Source organism: Plasmodium berghei (genome assembly GCF_900002375.2).
Source record: "Plasmodium berghei ANKA genome assembly, chromosome: 14".
NCBI lineage: Eukaryota > Apicomplexa > Aconoidasida > Haemosporida > Plasmodiidae > Plasmodium > Plasmodium berghei.
In genome coordinates, this window is record NC_036172.2 from 2,058,396 (window position 1) to 2,079,166 (window position 20,771).

General features: G+C 22.5%; 5 protein-coding genes across 5 annotated transcripts; 4 read left to right on the forward strand and 1 right to left on the reverse strand.

Moving 5' to 3' along the window:
* Positions 1-839: 839 nt before the first annotated feature.
* PBANKA_1453600 (mitochondrial ribosomal protein L23 precursor, putative) lies at positions 840-1,815 on the forward strand (the record flags this gene model as incomplete). Its single annotated transcript, XM_034567913.1, has 2 exons — positions 840-1,478; positions 1,642-1,815. 2 exons carry the CDS (start codon positions 840-842, stop codon positions 1,813-1,815), a joined length of 813 nt encoding a protein of 270 aa, XP_034424363.1.
* Positions 1,816-6,858: 5,043 nt separating this feature from the next.
* Positions 6,859-11,316, forward strand: PBANKA_1453700 (AP2 domain transcription factor, putative; the record flags this gene model as incomplete). Its single annotated transcript, XM_034567914.1, has 1 exon — positions 6,859-11,316. The coding sequence occupies one exon, from the start codon at positions 6,859-6,861 to the stop codon at positions 11,314-11,316; it is 4,458 nt and encodes a 1,485-aa protein (XP_034424364.1).
* A 1,834-nt stretch (positions 11,317-13,150) lies between these two features.
* On the forward strand, positions 13,151-13,780 carry PBANKA_1453800 (conserved Plasmodium protein, unknown function; the record flags this gene model as incomplete). The annotated part of the gene is made up of 1 exon (XM_034567915.1): positions 13,151-13,780. The coding sequence occupies one exon, from the start codon at positions 13,151-13,153 to the stop codon at positions 13,778-13,780; it is 630 nt and encodes a 209-aa protein (XP_034424365.1).
* Positions 13,781-14,677: 897 nt separating this feature from the next.
* On the reverse strand, positions 14,678-15,235 carry PBANKA_1453900 (conserved protein, unknown function; the record flags this gene model as incomplete). Its single annotated transcript, XM_034567916.1, has 1 exon — positions 14,678-15,235. The coding sequence occupies one exon, from the start codon at positions 15,233-15,235 to the stop codon at positions 14,678-14,680; it is 558 nt and encodes a 185-aa protein (XP_034424366.1).
* Positions 15,236-16,344: 1,109 nt separating this feature from the next.
* PBANKA_1454000 (DNA gyrase subunit B, putative) lies at positions 16,345-19,110 on the forward strand (the record flags this gene model as incomplete). Its single annotated transcript, XM_034567917.1, has 1 exon — positions 16,345-19,110. One exon carries the CDS (start codon positions 16,345-16,347, stop codon positions 19,108-19,110), a length of 2,766 nt encoding a protein of 921 aa, XP_034424367.1.
* Positions 19,111-20,771: the final 1,661 nt, after the last annotated feature.

Sequence of the window (20,771 nt, forward strand, 5' to 3'; positions counted from 1 at the left end):
GGAATAGTAAAATAACACATGAAAAAGAAAGCCCACAAAATAATACAATGGATGTGGTATTAGCATATACATTATTATGGTTATTTATTTTTGGCGTAGAGAAAAAAGAATATTATATTTTATGTAAAATAGCATAGAGTTATTGAACATAGTGGGTTTATTTTGGTTTATAAATTGTGTTTTTTTATGATTAGTGTTTTAAAAAAAATATAGATAAATAAAACTGTTCATAAATTTTTCCTTTTGATATTTTTTAATTTTGAAACAAATATTTCCATGTGTCATTATCTTTTATATTGCTAAATGAGAAACATATATTTTTAAGCAACACATTTTTTAAGTAAAACAATTTTATTAATTTAAAAAAAAATGAAAATATTCGCCCCAATTAGAGCTATATATATATAAATTAATTATAATATATTTTATAAATGCTAATAAAAGTTTATATCTTCATTAATATATATAAAAAAAGAAATAATCGAATTAGTTAATGAATGTAAAAGTTCATTTGAAGATAAGAGTTACAATATATATAACACTTGTAAGCAAGGAAATAAAAAAAGCAAAAAAAGCAATATAAAAAATATATTCAAAATGGTTAGTAAGGAAAATAATTATAACAAAAATATAATAATAGATACTTTGGAAAAATAAAAGATTCAATTTTCATTTAGTTTTTTTTTCTATGTGTTTTTGATAACGGGGGAATAATATAAGAATGGAAATAATTTGCACATTATAACATAAGTTTACATAATAATATACATATGTAGAATCTTTAGTTGATTGTTTTAGCTGAATTAGCTTTATTTATTTTATCATTTTTTTTATATATTATGTTTCTAAGTTTAATTCACTTTACGCCCCCCAAAACCCCACGAAATGTTTTTTTTCCATGGCAAACTTTTTGTGTGCATAAATCAGGAAGTTTTTTAGAAAAAAATAGGTTAGCTTTAAGAGTACCTATTAATTTAACAAAATTTGAAATTAGAGAATATTTAAGAAAAATATATAATGCAAAAGTAATAAAGGTCAATACATTAATTAAAATACCAGAAAGGCGGAGAAATTTAAGTGATCATCGTTTTAATTATTATAGAAATGGGCCTATATATAAAAAAGCAATTATAACATTAGAGCACGAAGTACCAGATAGTGTTAAAATGATTCAGTCGTGTAAAAATATAGGTAGAAATCCTTATATTACGAAAAAAAATGTTATTTATGGTGTTAGAAGTGATGTAAAAATTACACCAACAAGATCTCAATTGTGGCATATGGGAGAGTGTAGATATTCATGGAGGCTGCCTTTAACAAATTTGTTAGCAGATTATAAAATGAATTTAAATCCTGATTTAAGAATTGATGAAAATTATGTTCAACTCGCACCAGATCCTACGAAACCGTTTATGCATTCTGGTGTTTCATCAGAAACATTTAAACCCGATAATGTGCCTGACCAAACATTTCCTCATGTAATATATTTATAAACTTTTATTTTTGACTATATTAGAGAATAAATATACATTAGTGTGCTGTTTTCCTTCACAAACACACACGCATGCACACTTATACATACGCGTAATAAATGGTTTGTGGAACTGTTGAATAATTATTCCTTTTATTTCTTATTTATAGATTAATTTAACACCTTGGAGAAGGCATGTAAAGAAAATATATGACTCAGGTACTTTAGCACCACCTGAATCATTTCATCACGTTTCTAAACGTGGCGAAACAATTGAATATGGAAATCAAAATAAAGGAGATAGAAAATCTGCCAGAAGCAGTGAATGGAAACCTCCATCATAAGAGTGGAAGAATGAATTATAAAAATCATCCATGCCACAAAAGAAATTCATGTTTATATTTTTTTTTTTCATCAATATACTTTTATATATTTGTTCACATTTATACCACTAAATCCCGTTTTTTTTCACCTTTCGTTTTTGTCGTTATTTTTATATTATTATCTTAATTCCTTCTTCTAGAAGTTAATTTCTTTCGTTTTTTTATGTTATATTATTATTTTTTTTTAACACCTTATTTGATAAATGTATGAAGTAGTATGAAACAATAGATATATATCATTAAGTTGGCTATTTGTTTATATTATTATACCTATGTAATCTCACACTTTCAAACTTTAACTTTAAATATTTTGCATTTTTATAATTTCATTTTATCTGATTTTACAATTTAATGTATCATTATTTTGTAAATTAATGTTAGCTTATGATTTTATAGTTTGATGTTTTATGGTTTATTTAATAATTAACATTTTTTCAATAAAATAGCAATTTTATAGTAGAGGATATACATATATTCTTTGACTTCTATTATCAATGAAATTATAATATGCTTAATTGATATATGACCATACATATACCAGTGCCTTTATAGATAAATTTTTGATAATACCATTTCTTTTGGTGTATATTTCGAAATAGTTATTTCATTAAATAAAAAATGCATCACAAATAAATGCATTATTTTATGTAATTTTTTTTAGAAGCATATGCATTATATACATATGCACACGTTTTTCACTTTTGGGAGATAATGCTCTAAGAAAATATGAAAAAATATATCCTACCGTTATAAATTCTTAATGTTATGCTTCTCATATTTTATATATTTTTTTAAGTTCTCTTATTTATATAATTAATATTAGTTCATGCTTATGCAGTAATTAAAATACCGAGTAAAAAAAAAATGATTGATATATGTTTTTATCCGTAGAATATATGCATATAATAAATATTATATATATTTGATTCATGGAAATTGTTTACACCAAAAATGTGTGCATTTATTTATACATTTATCTTTGCAAGTATAAAATATAAATTCTTAAAAAAGAAATATATATTTATTTGAGGTTTTTTAATTTTATAACATTTTATTTTTATACATATTTTTAAATCAATGAGGTTCTAAAGTCTTTAAAAGTGTATAGAAAAAAGATATAATTATAAAACGTAAAATATAAGAACCTTAAAATGACGATACCGAGAAAAAAAAACTGATCTTTTTTTACCAAAAAAAAATGTTCATAGTAAAAAAATATTTATGTTATAAAAAAATAAGTATTAGAAAATGAAAGGTGTAAAAAAAATAAAAAATATAAATATAAGATCAGATAATATATGAAAAAAAGGTAAAAGTATCTTAAAAAATGTGAAATTTGTGAAAAAACGGTAGTATCCGTGATGAATATATAAGATTTTTATTCTAAAACAATAGATTTTCCTATATATTTTATTTTTTTTTTAAGTTTTATTTTTTTTGTTATTTTATGACACATTACAATAATTGTTTTTTCATAAATAATACCATGAACAGCATATTAATACATATTGTGTATTTTTGTAGCACTAAATAAGAACTTATAAAATTTGAAACATCTTTTTATGTATATTTTTTTTTTGTGCTTTTTTGCTCATATAATATATATAATGTGTGTATGAAATATACATAAATTCCATAATATCTTTTTTTTCGTGCAGTGTATTTCTTTTTATATGTTTAAAAATATTGTATATTTTAATACATCAAGCATATTTGAGATTTTTTTTAAATGATTTCAACCCTTTTGTAGTGCCTTATTTGATAGACACATGCACACATGCAAAGAATATTCACTATGCTCTAAAAAAAAAGAAAATATAAAAAATACAACGAATAAAAATTCAATAAATAAGTGTGAAAATAATATTCTTAAATACAAATTAAATGGCATACAAGATATATAAATAAAATAATGCGATATAATATTTACAAGACTAATGTATGCTAAAAAAATATAAATAATATCCCAAAATTAAAAACTATAATAAAAAATAATCATATAAAAAAGAATACAATAAAAAACAAAAGTGGAAATGGAATACCATATAATTCATATGCATATATATATATATATATATAATATATATATTTACATATTTTTATGATTTCCTCATAATCTTAAATAATTTACATTTATTGTTAATATTTTTTTATATTGGCGATATCCTTGATGAATTAAATATATTATATATATGTATGACACTATTATATTTCATTCCTTTTTCATATTTTATACACAATTTTTAAATATATTCCCATAAAATAGATACATGCTTACATAAGTGTATTTTCATATACATGTGTGTAAGTAAGATATATAAATGAATACATAAGCATGTGTATTTATAAAACGCATAAATATATTGAGTGTACAAATGTATACAAGAAAATAAATGCAATATGAGCACTTAAATATTTACATATATATGTATATTTCGAAATTTTTTTAAAAATATATTATTGTCATTATAGATACTATACATGTTTTTATCCTTCAAATATATTTTTTTTCTCATATTATAAATATTATATGTATATATATATATGTGTTTAGTGCGCATGAAAACAGTTTAATATTATAGAAATGTAAAATACCTTTCTTATGAATTTCATGAAAGTTTTTTATTAATAAAACGCTATAAATTGTTTTTTTTTGTTTGTTATTTCTCTGGTTATTGCATTTATTTTCTTTATGACAATACAATAGCTATGTGTAACATGCTAATTTTTCATATAGAAATTATATAGGTATATGCACACTTATGTAAGCTCTCGTATATATAGATAAAGAAAATAATATATTACATATACATGTGTATATAAATTTATATATGTGTGTATATGATATATTCACATATTAACAAATTATAAGTAAATTTATGCGCAAGTATAACTGAATATAATTTTTTGTAGAACAAATGACAAAATTTATATATTGTAATGAAATAATTTATAAAATCTTGTAATCTATATAATATATTAAATATAGACATTTTTCATATTCTTTAATTGTGCCTATTATTATTTTTTTGATTCACTATAATTTTTAAAATAGTTGAGTTTATTTAATTTTTCGTGTATGCTTCCTATTTTTTTATATATTTTTTAATTTCAGGTTGATATTTAGTATGATAAAATGTCTAAGCCTATATAAAATTAATATGTTTCATTAAAAGAAATATATATGCATATTATTTTTTAATTTGATATTTATAATTATATCATTTTTATTTATTTTTAGTTTTTATAATATATTATATTATGCATATATATATGTTTCAATGAAAAAGGAGATATTGTTTTTTCGTTGCTTTTCATAGCATTCTTACAAATAATGTAAAAAAATATTTAAACTTATAAATTATTATGAATTTACATTTTAAATACAACAATTATAATATATGTATATATTATATAACGAAAATAAATTAAGGGTATACTATGTGTCAATTAAAATGACTAAATAATTTTTTGAATACTATATTTATATTTTTTAATTTATAAATGTTTGAATATTGATAATTTTACAAAAATATTTACATTTTTTCTTATTCATTCATTCAATACCTCAAAATTATACAACTCTCTAAAGACCACTGTCAAAATATCACGTTGTACTAATTAGATATACATATGTATATATATATAATAATACATGAATTTCGTTAATTTAGTCTATATGTCTTTTGTAAAGATTAAAAAGCTAGAACAAAATATGCCTTTTTATGATTATATTATTAAAATGTCTATGAACTAATTACATAACACCGTATTTTTGTATTGAAGATATTAATGGTAAAATAAAAATATTTATTGCTATATTTATACATATGAATAATTATTAAATTGATAATACATGTATGTATATATATATATATATATATATATATATATATATATATATATATATATTTCATGATTTTTATTTTATCAATATTTAATACATAAGACATTATATATTTTTATGTTTGATGTCTGTCTTTTTTCATATATTTCTATATTGTATTTAAAATATGTGTATATTTTAATACTTATAAATATTATTAAATATATGCCACGTAATAATTTTACATATTTAGTTTTCATTTTTTTTTAAATTAATGTAGTTTATTTTTTATTTAATGATTAATACTCTTGTATACCTGTCAAAATGTAAATATACATATTATATGTCTTATAATAAACATTATAAAGACATTTATAAATATATACAAGCATGTTAATGTGTATTTTCTATTATTTTTAATCAAAATGGTAAATTAATCATAAAAATTAATGTATAATTACATTTTTTCTTAAAAAATTTAGAACAACTTTATATACATTTGTCAAATAAAATATTGTAACAAATTTGCCTATGGGTATAGTGCATATTTTTTTTGTATTATATGCATTCTTATGTAGAATTACGTTATTTATCTATGTATTTAGTTGTTCATCGATTCTATGAACATATATTTATAGCTATCTGCATATAGCATTTTGCACTACTGTGTTGTTTTCACATTATTATTAAAAACATAATATATAACACCAAATTAGACATAATATATTTTTCTATTTATTAGAATAAAATAATTTTATAAATTTAGTAATATATTACTAATATAAGAAAAAACATTCCAAATTTATTTCGAGTCCGGAATTATTCAAAAAAATAATAATATAGTTTTTAATGATTAATTAACCTTGTTATTGCTTATATATATACGCATTTATTATTAATGATATTATTAATTATTTGACTCCTAATTTATAATATTTGAATTATAATTTTATAGGCTTATTTATCACAGCGCATTAATATATATACATGTGTTTACTTAAGTGATTTTATTTTACACTTACTGATTTATATTATTATGCTATTATACATTTACTATTCTGACTATATATATTATACAGATATCACACTTTGTTTACATTCTTTATTTTTTCTTATATATATATATATATATAACTCTCTGTATTGTTACATAATATTTTCTTGAAAACTTTAGAGAGATGAACGATGAAATGTGTGCAAAAGGAAATTTGCATGTTGGAAAATTACGAAACATAAAGGATGACTATGGAAATGAAAATAATGGATATAATTCTTATGATCCATTAGATGCAAAAATTCAAACTCGAGAAAATGATGATTTAGAAACAAATGATTCTATATCTAGACAATCCGTAAATGATTATGATTGCTTAGAAAATTCAAATAATGATATATATATAAAACAAGGAAATATTAGAAATAGAGAAAATGCATCAAAAAATGATGAAGAAAACTTTAATTCAGCTATTAATAATTCAAAAATTAAAGTATTTAATATGAATTATAAAAATAATTATAACAAGCAATATGAAGAATCATATATTGCATGTAATAATGCAAAGAATAAAATATTTGATGATGATGCTGACGAATATGATGAAGATAATGATGATGTTAATGATAATAGAAAAATAGATTCCAAAAGAAGTAACATAAATCAACAAAAATCATCTCAAAATATTTCAAATAGTAATGATAGCAAAAATGATATAATTTTAAAATATCAAGAAAATTATGAAGGGATAAATATGAGAAATGGAAGTAAAATTCGAATTATTAATAGGGAAGAGATCAATGAAAATAATTCAAAATATTATGATGAATATTCAGGACAATATGACAATGATATTTCTTATGAAATGAATCAAAAAAGCAATAGTTCACAATATAGAAATAATAACATAGACTTATCAAAAAATGGAAGAAATAAAAAAAAAAAAACTAATGATAATACATATTACTATGGCGAGGTGAATACAGATGTGTATAATATAAAAAAAAGTACAAATATTGATAAATTAACAAAAAAACAATTAATAGCATATATAAAAAATAATTCACGAGAAGACGGTGATGAAATTACTAATAATATGATGCAATTTGATGAAAAAAATGAAATGAATCAAAATTTTATTGAAGCATTACGAGAAAATTGCGCAAACAATGAACATAATTATTCGGATGATTTATATTTATTTAATCAAAATTATTCTTATAAAAATAATGGAAATAATATAATTAATGGTAAAATTATAAATGCGCGAGAAAAAAAAAAAAGAAATCGATTTTCTACATTTTCTTCTACAAATAATAATAACAATAACACTGATTATAATGTATTGAATAGAGTAGATGAAGACGGACAATTTCAAAACGATCATATCCCTAGTGATAATGATGAAGATATGCACACTAATATATATGATAGTAATAAATTTGTAAAAATACATAATAATATAAATCGTGCAGAAGAATTAAATGATATAGACAGTATACATACAGCTAATATAAAAAGCGAAATTATGAGTAAAGATTTAAAAAAAAAAAATAAAATGAGTATTAATAATTCAAATGAGAATATTATAAATGATAAAATAATAGGTAGAATTATAAATAAAAATGGCATAAACACAAATTTTGAAACAAATGAAAATAATGTTGCAGATAACGTAGTCAGTTCTGAATTTGTATATAAAATGAATATGGATGGAAGAAATAATAATGGATATATAAAAGAAAATAATACACGCATAGATGATGAGAGTGGAGAATTGATGCATGATGTAAAAGGCTATGAATCTGGTGATATATGTAATAGTAATAATACAAAATTTCATGAATTAATAAAAAATGATAAAAAAAGAAAAGAATATATATCTGAAATGAAAAATAAAGAAAACATTTTAAATAGTAATAATGAAAATTACTTTAAATTACACTCAAATTTACCAAGTAATTTATTAAGTACTAGTACAAGTAGCAGCTACAGCAATGATAATGTAAAAACAAATACTCAGAATTATAGTATAAATGAATTATCTTCAAATGCATTTACTAATAAATATTATGGTGATGAAACGTTACCAAGTAATTTGAATATAAATGAAGAATTGAATAAAACACACACAAGTTTTAATTCTATGCCATTTGATAAAAAAAAAAGAGGAAAAAGCGAAAGCAAAAAATTTGCTATAAATTCATATAATAACACATTTGAACCAAATTCAAATACCATTAGCTATATGAATATGAAAGAAATTAATAACGATTTAATAAATGTAAAAAGATTAAAGCACATGAACAAGGAAAATAGGATAAACATGGATGATACACTAGACACCAGTATTATGTTTGATGATGAATATCTAACCAATGAAATAGAAAATAAAAAAAATATAAATCTCAATAATACTAATTCTAATATGATTAGAACTAATACTCAGAATTTTAATTCAAACTTAAATCCCAAAAATAAAATTCATGATGATGATATGATATCCCATGATGAAAGCAAATATAATAGACGAATAAATAAAGCAGGGAATAATTCATATATTTTAAGAAAAGATAATACTTGTGATATTAAGAATAATAATATATTGTGGCAAAATGATGATGAAATATGTGCACAAATGGAAATGGGATATAATGAAAAAATAAATAATACTTCCGTGAATAAATATAAAGCTGGAAATATAATGGGTAATAATAAAGATGATGATGAGAAATTCGAACGAAGTATATTATTTAAAAGCAAAAGCTATAGTGAAAAGGATAAACTTGCAAATCTTTATTTAAATAAAAAAACATCTGTTTTCTCTGAATGTAATGATGATGAGTATGATCAAGAAAATACAACAAAGAAGCATAAATTACAAAACCCAAGTTATATTCATAGTAATGATAATAAATTTTTATTAAATAGAACAAAAAGTCTAAATATGGATCTAAATAGATTGACAAAAGATCAAGAAGAATATGATATTAAACAAAATGGAGACGATAATCATATTAATTCATATTCTAGTAGAGAAAATAATAGAGATGATGGTATGATTAATGTTACTGAAGAACATATGTTAAATTCAAACCCTCTTGGATCTGAACCTCCATTAGGTGAAATGCTTAATTTACCAAAAGTAGGAAATAGAAAAAAATACGGTTTAATAAATAAGGTTGAAAAAGAATGTAATGAAAACGATGATCAAGAGATTGGACTGTCAAATGATTTGTCAAATCCAATTCATGGAAATCTTATCAACGGCCTAAATGCCGAGGTGCATAATGATACAAATAACGATCCAGTGGATGATAATATAAATGAAGTGCATAATGCCATGAGCAGTAATAAATCAAGTAATAGTATTTCTAATGAAAGATCCAGCAATATTGTTTCAAGTTCCAAACCCCCAATTGATATAAGTGTGTGCACATTGGCTAATTGCCCAACGCATAACCCTCAAGGTTATACTAAAACTTTATCAAGAAAAGGAGATGCGCAAGGAGATGCACAGGAAGAAAGTGAAGAATTGAAAAGAATACCAGGAGTATATTATGATAAAAATTCACAAAGATGGTTTGGTGAACATAAAATAAATGGTGTTAAATGCGCTCAGAGTTTTGCTGTGAAAAAACATGGATGTGAAGAAGCAAAAAGATTAGCTATTGAATGGAAAAAGGCTAGAATTAGAGGAGAAGCATGGGATAGATTTGTAAATAAAAAGAAAAAGAGTAATAATAATAATAGTTGCATAAACAAAGCAGCAAAAACTAATAGGGAATCAGTAGAAGAATTAAGAATAAAATATTTATCTATGAGCAAAAATATGCCAAAAGTTAGAGGAGTATGGTTTAATTCGACACCACAAAGAATGGGATGGGTAGGACAAGCATATAAAAAATGTAAAAGAATTGAAAGAATTTTTTCAGTTAATAAGTATGGATTTGAAGGGGCACGGAAACTAGCTATTGCATTTAGAAATTCACAAAAACCATCTAATGAAGATAGTGATGAAGATAGTTCATCAAAAGATGATAAAGGAATTTCTAAAAATGAAGATAACATAAATAATTATGATTACAAAAATAATTATTCCAATGATATAAGTGATATAAAACACGATAATAATAATAATAATACCCATAGTAATAACATGGCTGCTATGTCTACTGCTGATACAACTTCAAGTAATCATAATAAAAACGAAGATGACTATGATGATGATAATGTTAATTGCAATGGGGATAATATAAAAAATTCTGGCACAAAAGATACAAGAATAAATTTATGTAGAGATGCTATATTATTTATCTTACATGATTTAGAGACTATATTAGAATTAAACACGCCTATGCTAAATAAAAACGCGAATATATATAAAGTATGCATAAAGCACCATTTAAATTATTTAACATTAATAAAACATGAAGAACAAATTATTCCCTATTTAAACGTTTTTGGGGATTATATACAAAAATGTATTTTACCAACTGATTTACCATATGCTGAACTTTATGTTCTCATTGATTCATTAATTCATAGTGATATATTGCCTTCATTTGATCATAAAGAAAATTTCTCCGAATATTCAGTTGCCGAAGATCCGGGAATCATAACTCCATCAATGTTGTTATGAAGCACATAGGTGTATAGGGCGTATACACGTGATCCGTTTTGTCTATACATATATAGCATATGACATTTTTTACAAGTAAAAATCGATGTTTTGATACAAGGTATATATCCATTAATGTAACAGTGATCAAAATATAATTGAGTCATGGTTATTGACTCGTTATTTTTGACCTAATATTTATTACAACTTACATAGGAGAATTACACATTTTTGTATATTCTAATTTCAGCATTTTGTCGATTATTACAAATATTATACATAGTGATACACAATTCAGACATCACACTAAATATACATACATGCATATATATGTGTCTGAAGAAATATATAAATAAAATGAAAGGAATAAAGCCAAACATGTGTATGCAGAATGCAAAAGCTATAAGCAATTTATGATTATGCTTTGGATATTTTATTTCTTAGCAATAATAAATGTTTTTATTAATTTTATTGTTTTGATACTAGTTTTATATTGTTTTACAGTTTTTAATTATTATTCCAATTTTTTATTTTAAATTTAATTAGCATATACCACAATTATATGGAATGAAAAGGCAATATTACAGTATGCACTTTTTTTCGAAATGATGTTCTCAAAGGAATAAAGATCCTATTATGAAAACGCATATACTATGAATTTATTCGTTTTATTTCACTTATTTTACATTATAATACCTGAACAAATTTCATATTGCTTATTTATTTTGTCAATTAATGAATTGATATATATACTTGTGCATACCACACTTTAGTTTTTAAGCAAATTATATTTATTATTATTAATAATGCTAGTTTATTTCACAATGATTTTATATTATTTTTATGTTAATACCGAAATTGTGAAGGATACCTGTGCTATGTCGCCTTATAGGTATCAACACTATTTTCCATTTATTCTGTGTTACCATAACACATTATTTTTTTATAATAAACATATTTTTTATTACATATATTTTATTATTTTTTTGAAAAAACGAAACAGTATAATAACATAATACTGATCTATTAATAGCTGTCAATTTTTTATTAATATTTCGAGAATTCAAAAGTAGTTATTCATCAGGTTACTCAATGTGAGGTCTATAACGTGAAAACGAAATTATCTTTAAAAATTGAATGGATGTTATTATTATTAATTGATATTATTTTTGTGGTAATGTGAAATATCTTCGAAAAAGGTATAATAATATTAAAAAAAATAAAGCTTAAACATTTCATTACTTAAAATGATCGACATTGTTTGCATTTAAATTGTGAATGAAATATTTATAGCTTCTATTAATTATAAGATTTATATATATGTGAAAATTATTATATGCATTTATATAAACGTATGTAAAATATGTCAATTGAAAATAAACAAATTATATCTTGCTATTATTATTATTTTTTTTTCTAAAATATATTTAAAACGCTTCTTAATTTAAACATTTTTTACTGTATATTTTGTTTGCAATATAGATTAAGAAAATTCCCAAAACATTAATATTATAAAAAATGAGCTGAATATATTTTGTTTATTTTTATTTATTACAAGGTGTGGATTGTTATATATTAAAAAAAAAAATTATTTTAAAATTTTACAAATATTATAATTTTTATAAGATGAAAATATAATAATAAAAATGTCGCAGAAATAGTAATATTTTAAGCGTTGGTATATAATGATGCATGAAAATGACTAAAGAATGAATATATGAGAATGCACAATAATAGTAGAAAAAAAATAATATGCAAGACAATAATTATATATAATACAAAGATATAAAATATGTAAATTTTATATTCATACTATATTCTGAGGTAATTTCCATTGATAATAAATTTGGGGGAAATGGAAACGACGAGCTATTTAAAAATTCCTAAAAAGGAAAATATAAAACCAGTTTTGCATAGAAAAGATATAAACTTAGAAGATGAAAAAACAGAATTCCTTTGTTTCATATGTTTAGAAAAAAATTTAAAAGATTTTGTTTTATATCCATGCTGTTCTTTATGTTCAGCAGCTGTTCATAAAAAATGCTGGTACAAGTTGAGGAAAACACAAAAATTAAGTTCTCTTAGATCAAAATTATTAGGATTAAATAAATTAGATCCAATATTATGCACAATATGCAAAACAGGCGTAGCAAAAATAGAAGAAGAAGAAGGCGATGATTTTAAATGGGCACAAGATTGTAATGACAATAAAGAGTATTTACAAGACGAACTATTAAGAACTATATATTCTATTTTAAATAATGGAATAGATAATAATAATAACAATAATTTTATTTTACATTCCAGATATATATTTTTTTTCAATTTAGTTTTCTTAATTGTTTTGATAACTTTAACCACATCGCTTATTTTATTTTTCAAGGTGTCAGTACCATATGCCTTTCTAATAGCTTTACTTATATTATATGAGGTTATTGTTTTACAAATAGTGATATATTTTTATATTAAAATCAAATATAATTAAAAAAACGTGAAGAATTTGACAACTGCCTCTATAGGCCTGAAAATAAATTTATATATTAATTCATTAATTTTATGGATGTATTGATTTCCAATTTTTATAAAAATAAAAAGTATAATTTATATTTTTATTGTATAAATACCACATGCACCATATCATATTTTTATATTTATGTGCAAGTAAGCATATACAATGTGTATATACAATATGCCTATTATTATAATTTTTCCATTTAATCATATTTATATAGCACTATCACATTATTAGCAATTTGTTACTAATGAATTTAACCATTTCCGCCTTTTTTTTACTTTTGATATTACATTTTGTTTTTTCGGGTTTTATATTTCATGTCTTTATATTTACTTTTTTTCATTTTTTGTTTTTTTATTTGATTTTATTACAAATCTTTTTGGTTTTAAAACTGTAATAATGCCATTGCTAATTAATATTTGTAAATTACTTCAAAAATTCCTTTAAATTTCATAGAAGTTATTTAATTATTTAAGTAGCTTGAAAATAATATAATAATTGTATTACACATTTACGAGCTAATTATGATAAAAACTAAAATCAATAAGTTTCTATAAATAATATTCTAATGTTTAGAAGCAAATATGACAAAAAAACGAAAACAAAAGTGTAAGACTAAATATGTACAGAAGTATATAAATAAATCCGTTGTCATAATTGATATATTTTTTTATTATTTAGAAGGACACACAAAATTGACTTTTATATTCATGCAAATAATCATTACAATTTTTGAATAAATTATTTGATGTAATTCAAAAAGGATCATATTTGTATGTACAACATTACCAAATTTCTGTACTTCTAAAATACTACATATTTATGGATCTGATTCTTGTTTTATTTATGCTTATATTAAGTTTTTAATCAGTTTAGCCTAATCCATTGTTCAGCCAAATTGTGATAAAAATTGTCTTCCCCTATTATTGGGGATACGTTAAACATATAATCATCTATTTGATTAAAAATTTCTATGACTTTATTTGGATTTATATTATTATTACTATTGAAATTCCCCGTTCTTAAATATTGTGGCATACTAACATTAGCATTATATTTTTCATGCTTATTGTTATTTTTTAAATATTTAATTCGATTTATTAAAAAAAATAACTCTTCAAATTGTTGCTTTTGGACATTTAAAACATAGTATATTTTTTTTTTACTCTCTTCCATTATTTTTATTTCATTATTTATTTCATTTAAAAAATGATTATTTTCATTTTCAATTAATTCTATATTTCTCCAATCCTTTGGTTCGAAATTATAATGTATATTAAATGATGGGTAAGAAGAATCCACATTTATAGTATTCTCTGTTAAGGCGACTGAAGGGAAATTTTCATTTCCCTTTTTGAAAGGAGGCATACAATATATGGATATGACAAAAATAAAATTAACACAAAAATATAATAGGATATTCATTGTTGAATTGTTTTTAAAGAAAAAAGAAAGAAAGAATTTTTTGAAAAATATATAAGCTTTATGTCTTTATTATATAATCTACGAATAGGAATATATTAAAAACTTTTGCCATTATATATATGGATAGAGAATATTTCAAAAGGAGATGTGTGTTTGAATCATTGAGGATCCCAAATCAAATTCGCAAAAAAAATGCAAATTTTCTATTTAGTTACAATTGATCGAGGTTACTTTATATATAGTTACTGTGTATATACACAAGACATAAGTTAATAAATACATTTATAAACATTTTTTTAAGAACATTTTAAGGTTAAATGTCAGAATTGTTAAAAATGCTCATTCATCTTTTGCAGTATGCTACTTTCACAAAAAGAGAAAAATAATAGTTTAATATTATATTAAAGAATTTACGAAGACTATAGTACATTACTTTACCTCAAAATTAGTTATTTTTGGAAATGTATAATTTTGAAAAATACCTAAAGTATAATTATACCAATGAATATCTCATGTTATGATGCTTTTTTGTAAAAATTTGTACATTTTCAGAATAATACTATATCATAGACCTAGTACACAAAATGCTTTAAAGCATAAATATTTTAAATTTGTATTTATACTCTTTTATTTATTTAAATAATTTTTTTTATATATCATACATATATGTGCGTTTGCAACTATTTTCATAAGTTTAGTAATATAACTATTTTTTTTACTCTTTAATTGCAATGTATCCCAAATTTATGTATTACAATTTGATTTTTTTTTTAAATGTTACTATGAGCAATGCGAGAACGAAAATAAAAAAATAATAAAAAAAATAATCGATCTAAAATGGTAATCGCTTAGGAATGATAATTTTAATTAATTAAGCATCCCTTTATTATTTCACTTTTTTTGCGTTTTTTACGATTTTTTACGAGATAACATTGCTAGAATAAACAATGTAACCCATCGTTTCCATTTAATTTTCCATCCATATATTTTTCAACATTTAAAAGGGAAAGTCAGAAACAAGGGAATAAAAATGAACATACGAATGGGTACATATACTGAGTGTGAAAGTACGAACGCACGAATGCTTAATAAACATTCAAATGAGTAAAATGAAAGGAGGACTGACAAAATTCCTCTCTCTTGCAATCCTTACTATAATATATTTATTTCGGCGAGCTAGGGGCAAAAAAAATACATATATTAATAATTTGAAAGTGAAAAGTAGGAGTAGTTTGAATTTTTTAAAAACCAAATTAAATGCAGAAGAAGCGTCTGGGTACTTTTCAAAATATGATAGAAATTTATTTCCACACCTCAGAAAAAAAAAACACAAAAAAGAAACAAACTATATGTTTTTAAAAAGTTTGCAGCCAATTAATAATAAAAAGGAGAAATTGAATAAACCCATAAAGAAAAATAATAAGCATAGTTTTCGTTGTAATAATTATGATGCAAAAGATATTGTAATATTAGAAGGGTTAGAAGCTGTTCGAAAAAGACCTGGAATGTATATAGGAAACACCGATTCAAAAGGTTTGCATCAAATATTATTTGAAATTATTGATAATGCAGTAGATGAATATAATAATCATGAATGTAATCAAATTAAAGTTATAATACACAATGATGAAAGTATAACTATTGAGGATAATGGAAGGGGTATACCTTGTGATATCCATGAAAAAACAAAAAAATCTGCTCTTGAAACAGTTTTAACGGTATTGCATTCTGGAGCAAAATTTTTGGATGATGATATAAATATGATACTGGAAGAAGAAAAAGGAAAACAAAAAAAAACGAAAAAAGAAGTCCAAGAAACTGGAAATAGTAATATAAGCAATAATTCTAAGGGAACTGATACTTCTGTGGATGGAACAAATGAAAATTTACAAAAATACAAATATTCATCTGGATTGCATGGTGTAGGATTATCTGTATCTAATGCATTAAGCATTTTTATGAAAGTAAATGTTTTTAGAGATAATAAAATTTATAACATTGAATTAGAAAAGGGAAAAGTAGTAAAAGAATTAAATGTGCAAGATTGTCCAATTAAAAAAAGAGGAACACAAATACATTATAAACCTGATAATACAATTTTTAAAACAAATATAAAACATAATAGCGAATGTATAAAAAATAGACTACATCAGTTAGCTTATTTAAATGATAAATTAACCTTTTATTTTTATGATGAAAGAAATTCAAATAAAGGAAATAGTGATAAAGTTTCAGAAAATGTTGAAAATAATTCTTACACTAAGCTAGATAATTATGAATATGAGATAATAAAACATGAAGGAGGGTTAGATGCATATATGGAAATGTTAACAAAAAATAAAACAAACCTATTCAAGACTAACAACAAAGTTATTAGTATAAATTGTTTTCAAAAAAATATACATGTTGATTTAAAATTAAAATGGGTAACAAATCAATATAATGAAAATATCTTAAGTTTTGTAAATAATGTAAATACAATAGATGGAGGTACACATGTTGATGCAATGAAATATGCAATAAGTAGAAGCATTAATTATAATTCCAAGAAAAATGAGTCGATAAAAAATTTTGTAAACATACCAGGTGAATATATAAGAGAAGGTTTAACAGCTATTTTGTCCATAAAAATGAATAACCCAGAATTTGAAGGGCAGACCAAAACGAAATTAGGTTCTTATTATTTAAAACCGATATTAGAAAGTATAATTTTTGAAAAATTATCAGAAATATTTGATTTTGAACCAAACTTATTAAATACAATATATTTAAAAGCATTGCAGGCGAAAAAAAGTGATGAAGAAGCAAAAGCAGCTCGAGATTTAATACGATCAAAAAATAATCAATATTATTCAACAATATTGCCAGGGAAATTAGTAGATTGCATTTCTGATGATATAAGTAAAAATGAAATATTTATTGTAGAAGGAGATAGTGCGGCAGGTAGTGCTAAACAAGCACGAAACAGAGAAATCCAAGCCATATTGCCGTTAAAAGGAAAAATATTAAATGTTGAAAAAATTAAAAACAATAAAAAAATATTCGAAAATGTTGAATTAAAATCATTAATCACGGCTATAGGGTTAAGTGTCAATTATGATAATAGTAAAACTGGAAAATCTAATACAAATAAACGAAATGATAATAAAGATATAAAAAAAAATAATTTTATTGAAAATTCTTTAAGATATGGGAAAATTATTATTATGACTGATGCAGATGTGGACGGGGAACATATCTGTATCCTCCTTATTACATTTTTATATAGGTTTCAAAAAGAAATTATAGAAAATGGCAACGTTTATGTTGCTTGCCCACCTTTATATAAAGTTACATATAATAAATTTTTTGATAACAATATAAAAGATAGTGTAATAAGCAAATTTAATGTTACTACAAAAGCTTCAAAATATATTATACACACATATTCAGATTCCGAACTTAATGAGTTATTAGCTTTATTAGACATGGATAAATCCCAAACTCTTGAAAATAAAAACACTTTGAAAAAAAGAAAGAAAGAAAATTTTTTCAATGGACAAGGAAAACTTAATATAACTCATGGCGATGAAAATAATACAAATTTTGATCCGCAGAATGATCAAGATAATTCTGAACAAAATCAAACAAATCCCTTTATAAATAACGATGTCCTATTTAGCTCTTCAAAAAAATATGAAATACAACGATTTAAAGGCTTAGGGGAAATGATGGCTGATCAATTATGGAGTACCACAATGGATCCCCAAGTTAGAAAATTAATCAGAGTCACAGTAAGTGATGCGATTAAAGCCAATACTTTGATAAACTCATTGATGGGTGAAGATTCAAAGTCTCGAAAGGATTTTATTATAAAAAATTCACGTTCAAATTGAATATAGTATGTTTGCATGCATTCCTATATATGCACATGTATGAATGTTTTCCAATTTTGTTTCATTTTTTTTGTCACGATTTCTTTGAGAAAAATAAAAAGGTTTAACATTGGGTGATGCAATAATGAATATGAATATTATTGCCTTTTTAACCTAACCTCGCATTTTGACTTTTTTGATCATATTTTTAACACAATTTTTTATATAACTTTTTAACGTCATGTTTGGCATAAATTTTAAAATAACATTTTATTTTAGCTATATTGCATGAACAAGGAATAACGATAACATCATATTTATATGTAACAACGACTGTTCCATTATATGTTAATGCTATATTTCTAGCACTATTAATTATATATATACATATCAGTATAATAGTTGTTACTATCTATTCCTTTCCCTTAATTGTCCTCTTTACCTAAATACAATATTTCTGAAACACTCCCTTTAATAACATTTGACTTACATTTTGCTAGTATTTCTTTAATTATATTTATTTTATGTTTTGTTACACCTATAGCTATTGGATCTACAATTAGAACAAATTTTTCTTTCATATGCTCATTCCTTAATTTCTCTAAAATATTTATATTACAAATTTATGATATATGTAATATTGTGCTAAAATATATACAAAAAAATATCGATACAAATTGTTTGACTTCTTTTGGATTATCTATCACAGTTAGTGGTGATTTAAATGCTAATAGAATAATAGTTATTTTTTCTGTAATTACTATGATTGTTATGCAGTGAATTAATGAATTTACTGTATTGGTTTTATTTATACATTTAATTATTTCATCTTGATGCTCTTTAATATTGTGTAACTTATGTTATCGAAGAAAATGCTCGTATTTTTATCAAAAGTATGTATTTTTCATATTGTATATATGAAATATTTGGTTGTGTGCGTATAATTATATCGATTAAAAATATTCCAAAGTATATATGTACTTATTTATTTATTGGGAAAATTTATAATTACCATTATTTACATATATTTTTGAGCTTATAAAAGTTGACACACATTTGCAATTGCAGTAATGTAATGGACACAATTTTAAATTGTAAAAGAAATACTCATACTTAAAAAAAAATATCAAATGATATCGACATAAATTTATATAAAGAGAAATAATTTTAGAAAAAAAAAAAAAATATATGTGAGTCCCTAAAATATAGTATTATATATATTATATATATGTAACCCTTATATAATATTGTATATAGAAAAAAGGAAATGAACAAAATGCTATTTTCCAAGGTTATAAATTAAAAAGAAATAATAAAATATGAACAAATCAATAATATACCAATAATAATACAATTTCGTCCTCATATTTTCATTTACTTGAGCAAAAGCAGGTTAGTTCTAATGAGGAAATAATAAAAAACTATAGCACACTAAAAAAGGAGAAAATACCGAAAAAAAGTGGAAAAAAATATTTTATTTTTAAATATTAAAATATTTATTCTATATAAATATTTTCCAAACTAATGAATAGTTTAGTATATGAAAATTTTAGTAGAACATACAAAAAACAAGTATTATTTATTTTATAGAACTGAAGGGGCAAATCGAACATATAATAAATAAAAAATATATACCCCATAAAAATTTTTAGGGAAAAATCACTCTCCTAATCGATACATAA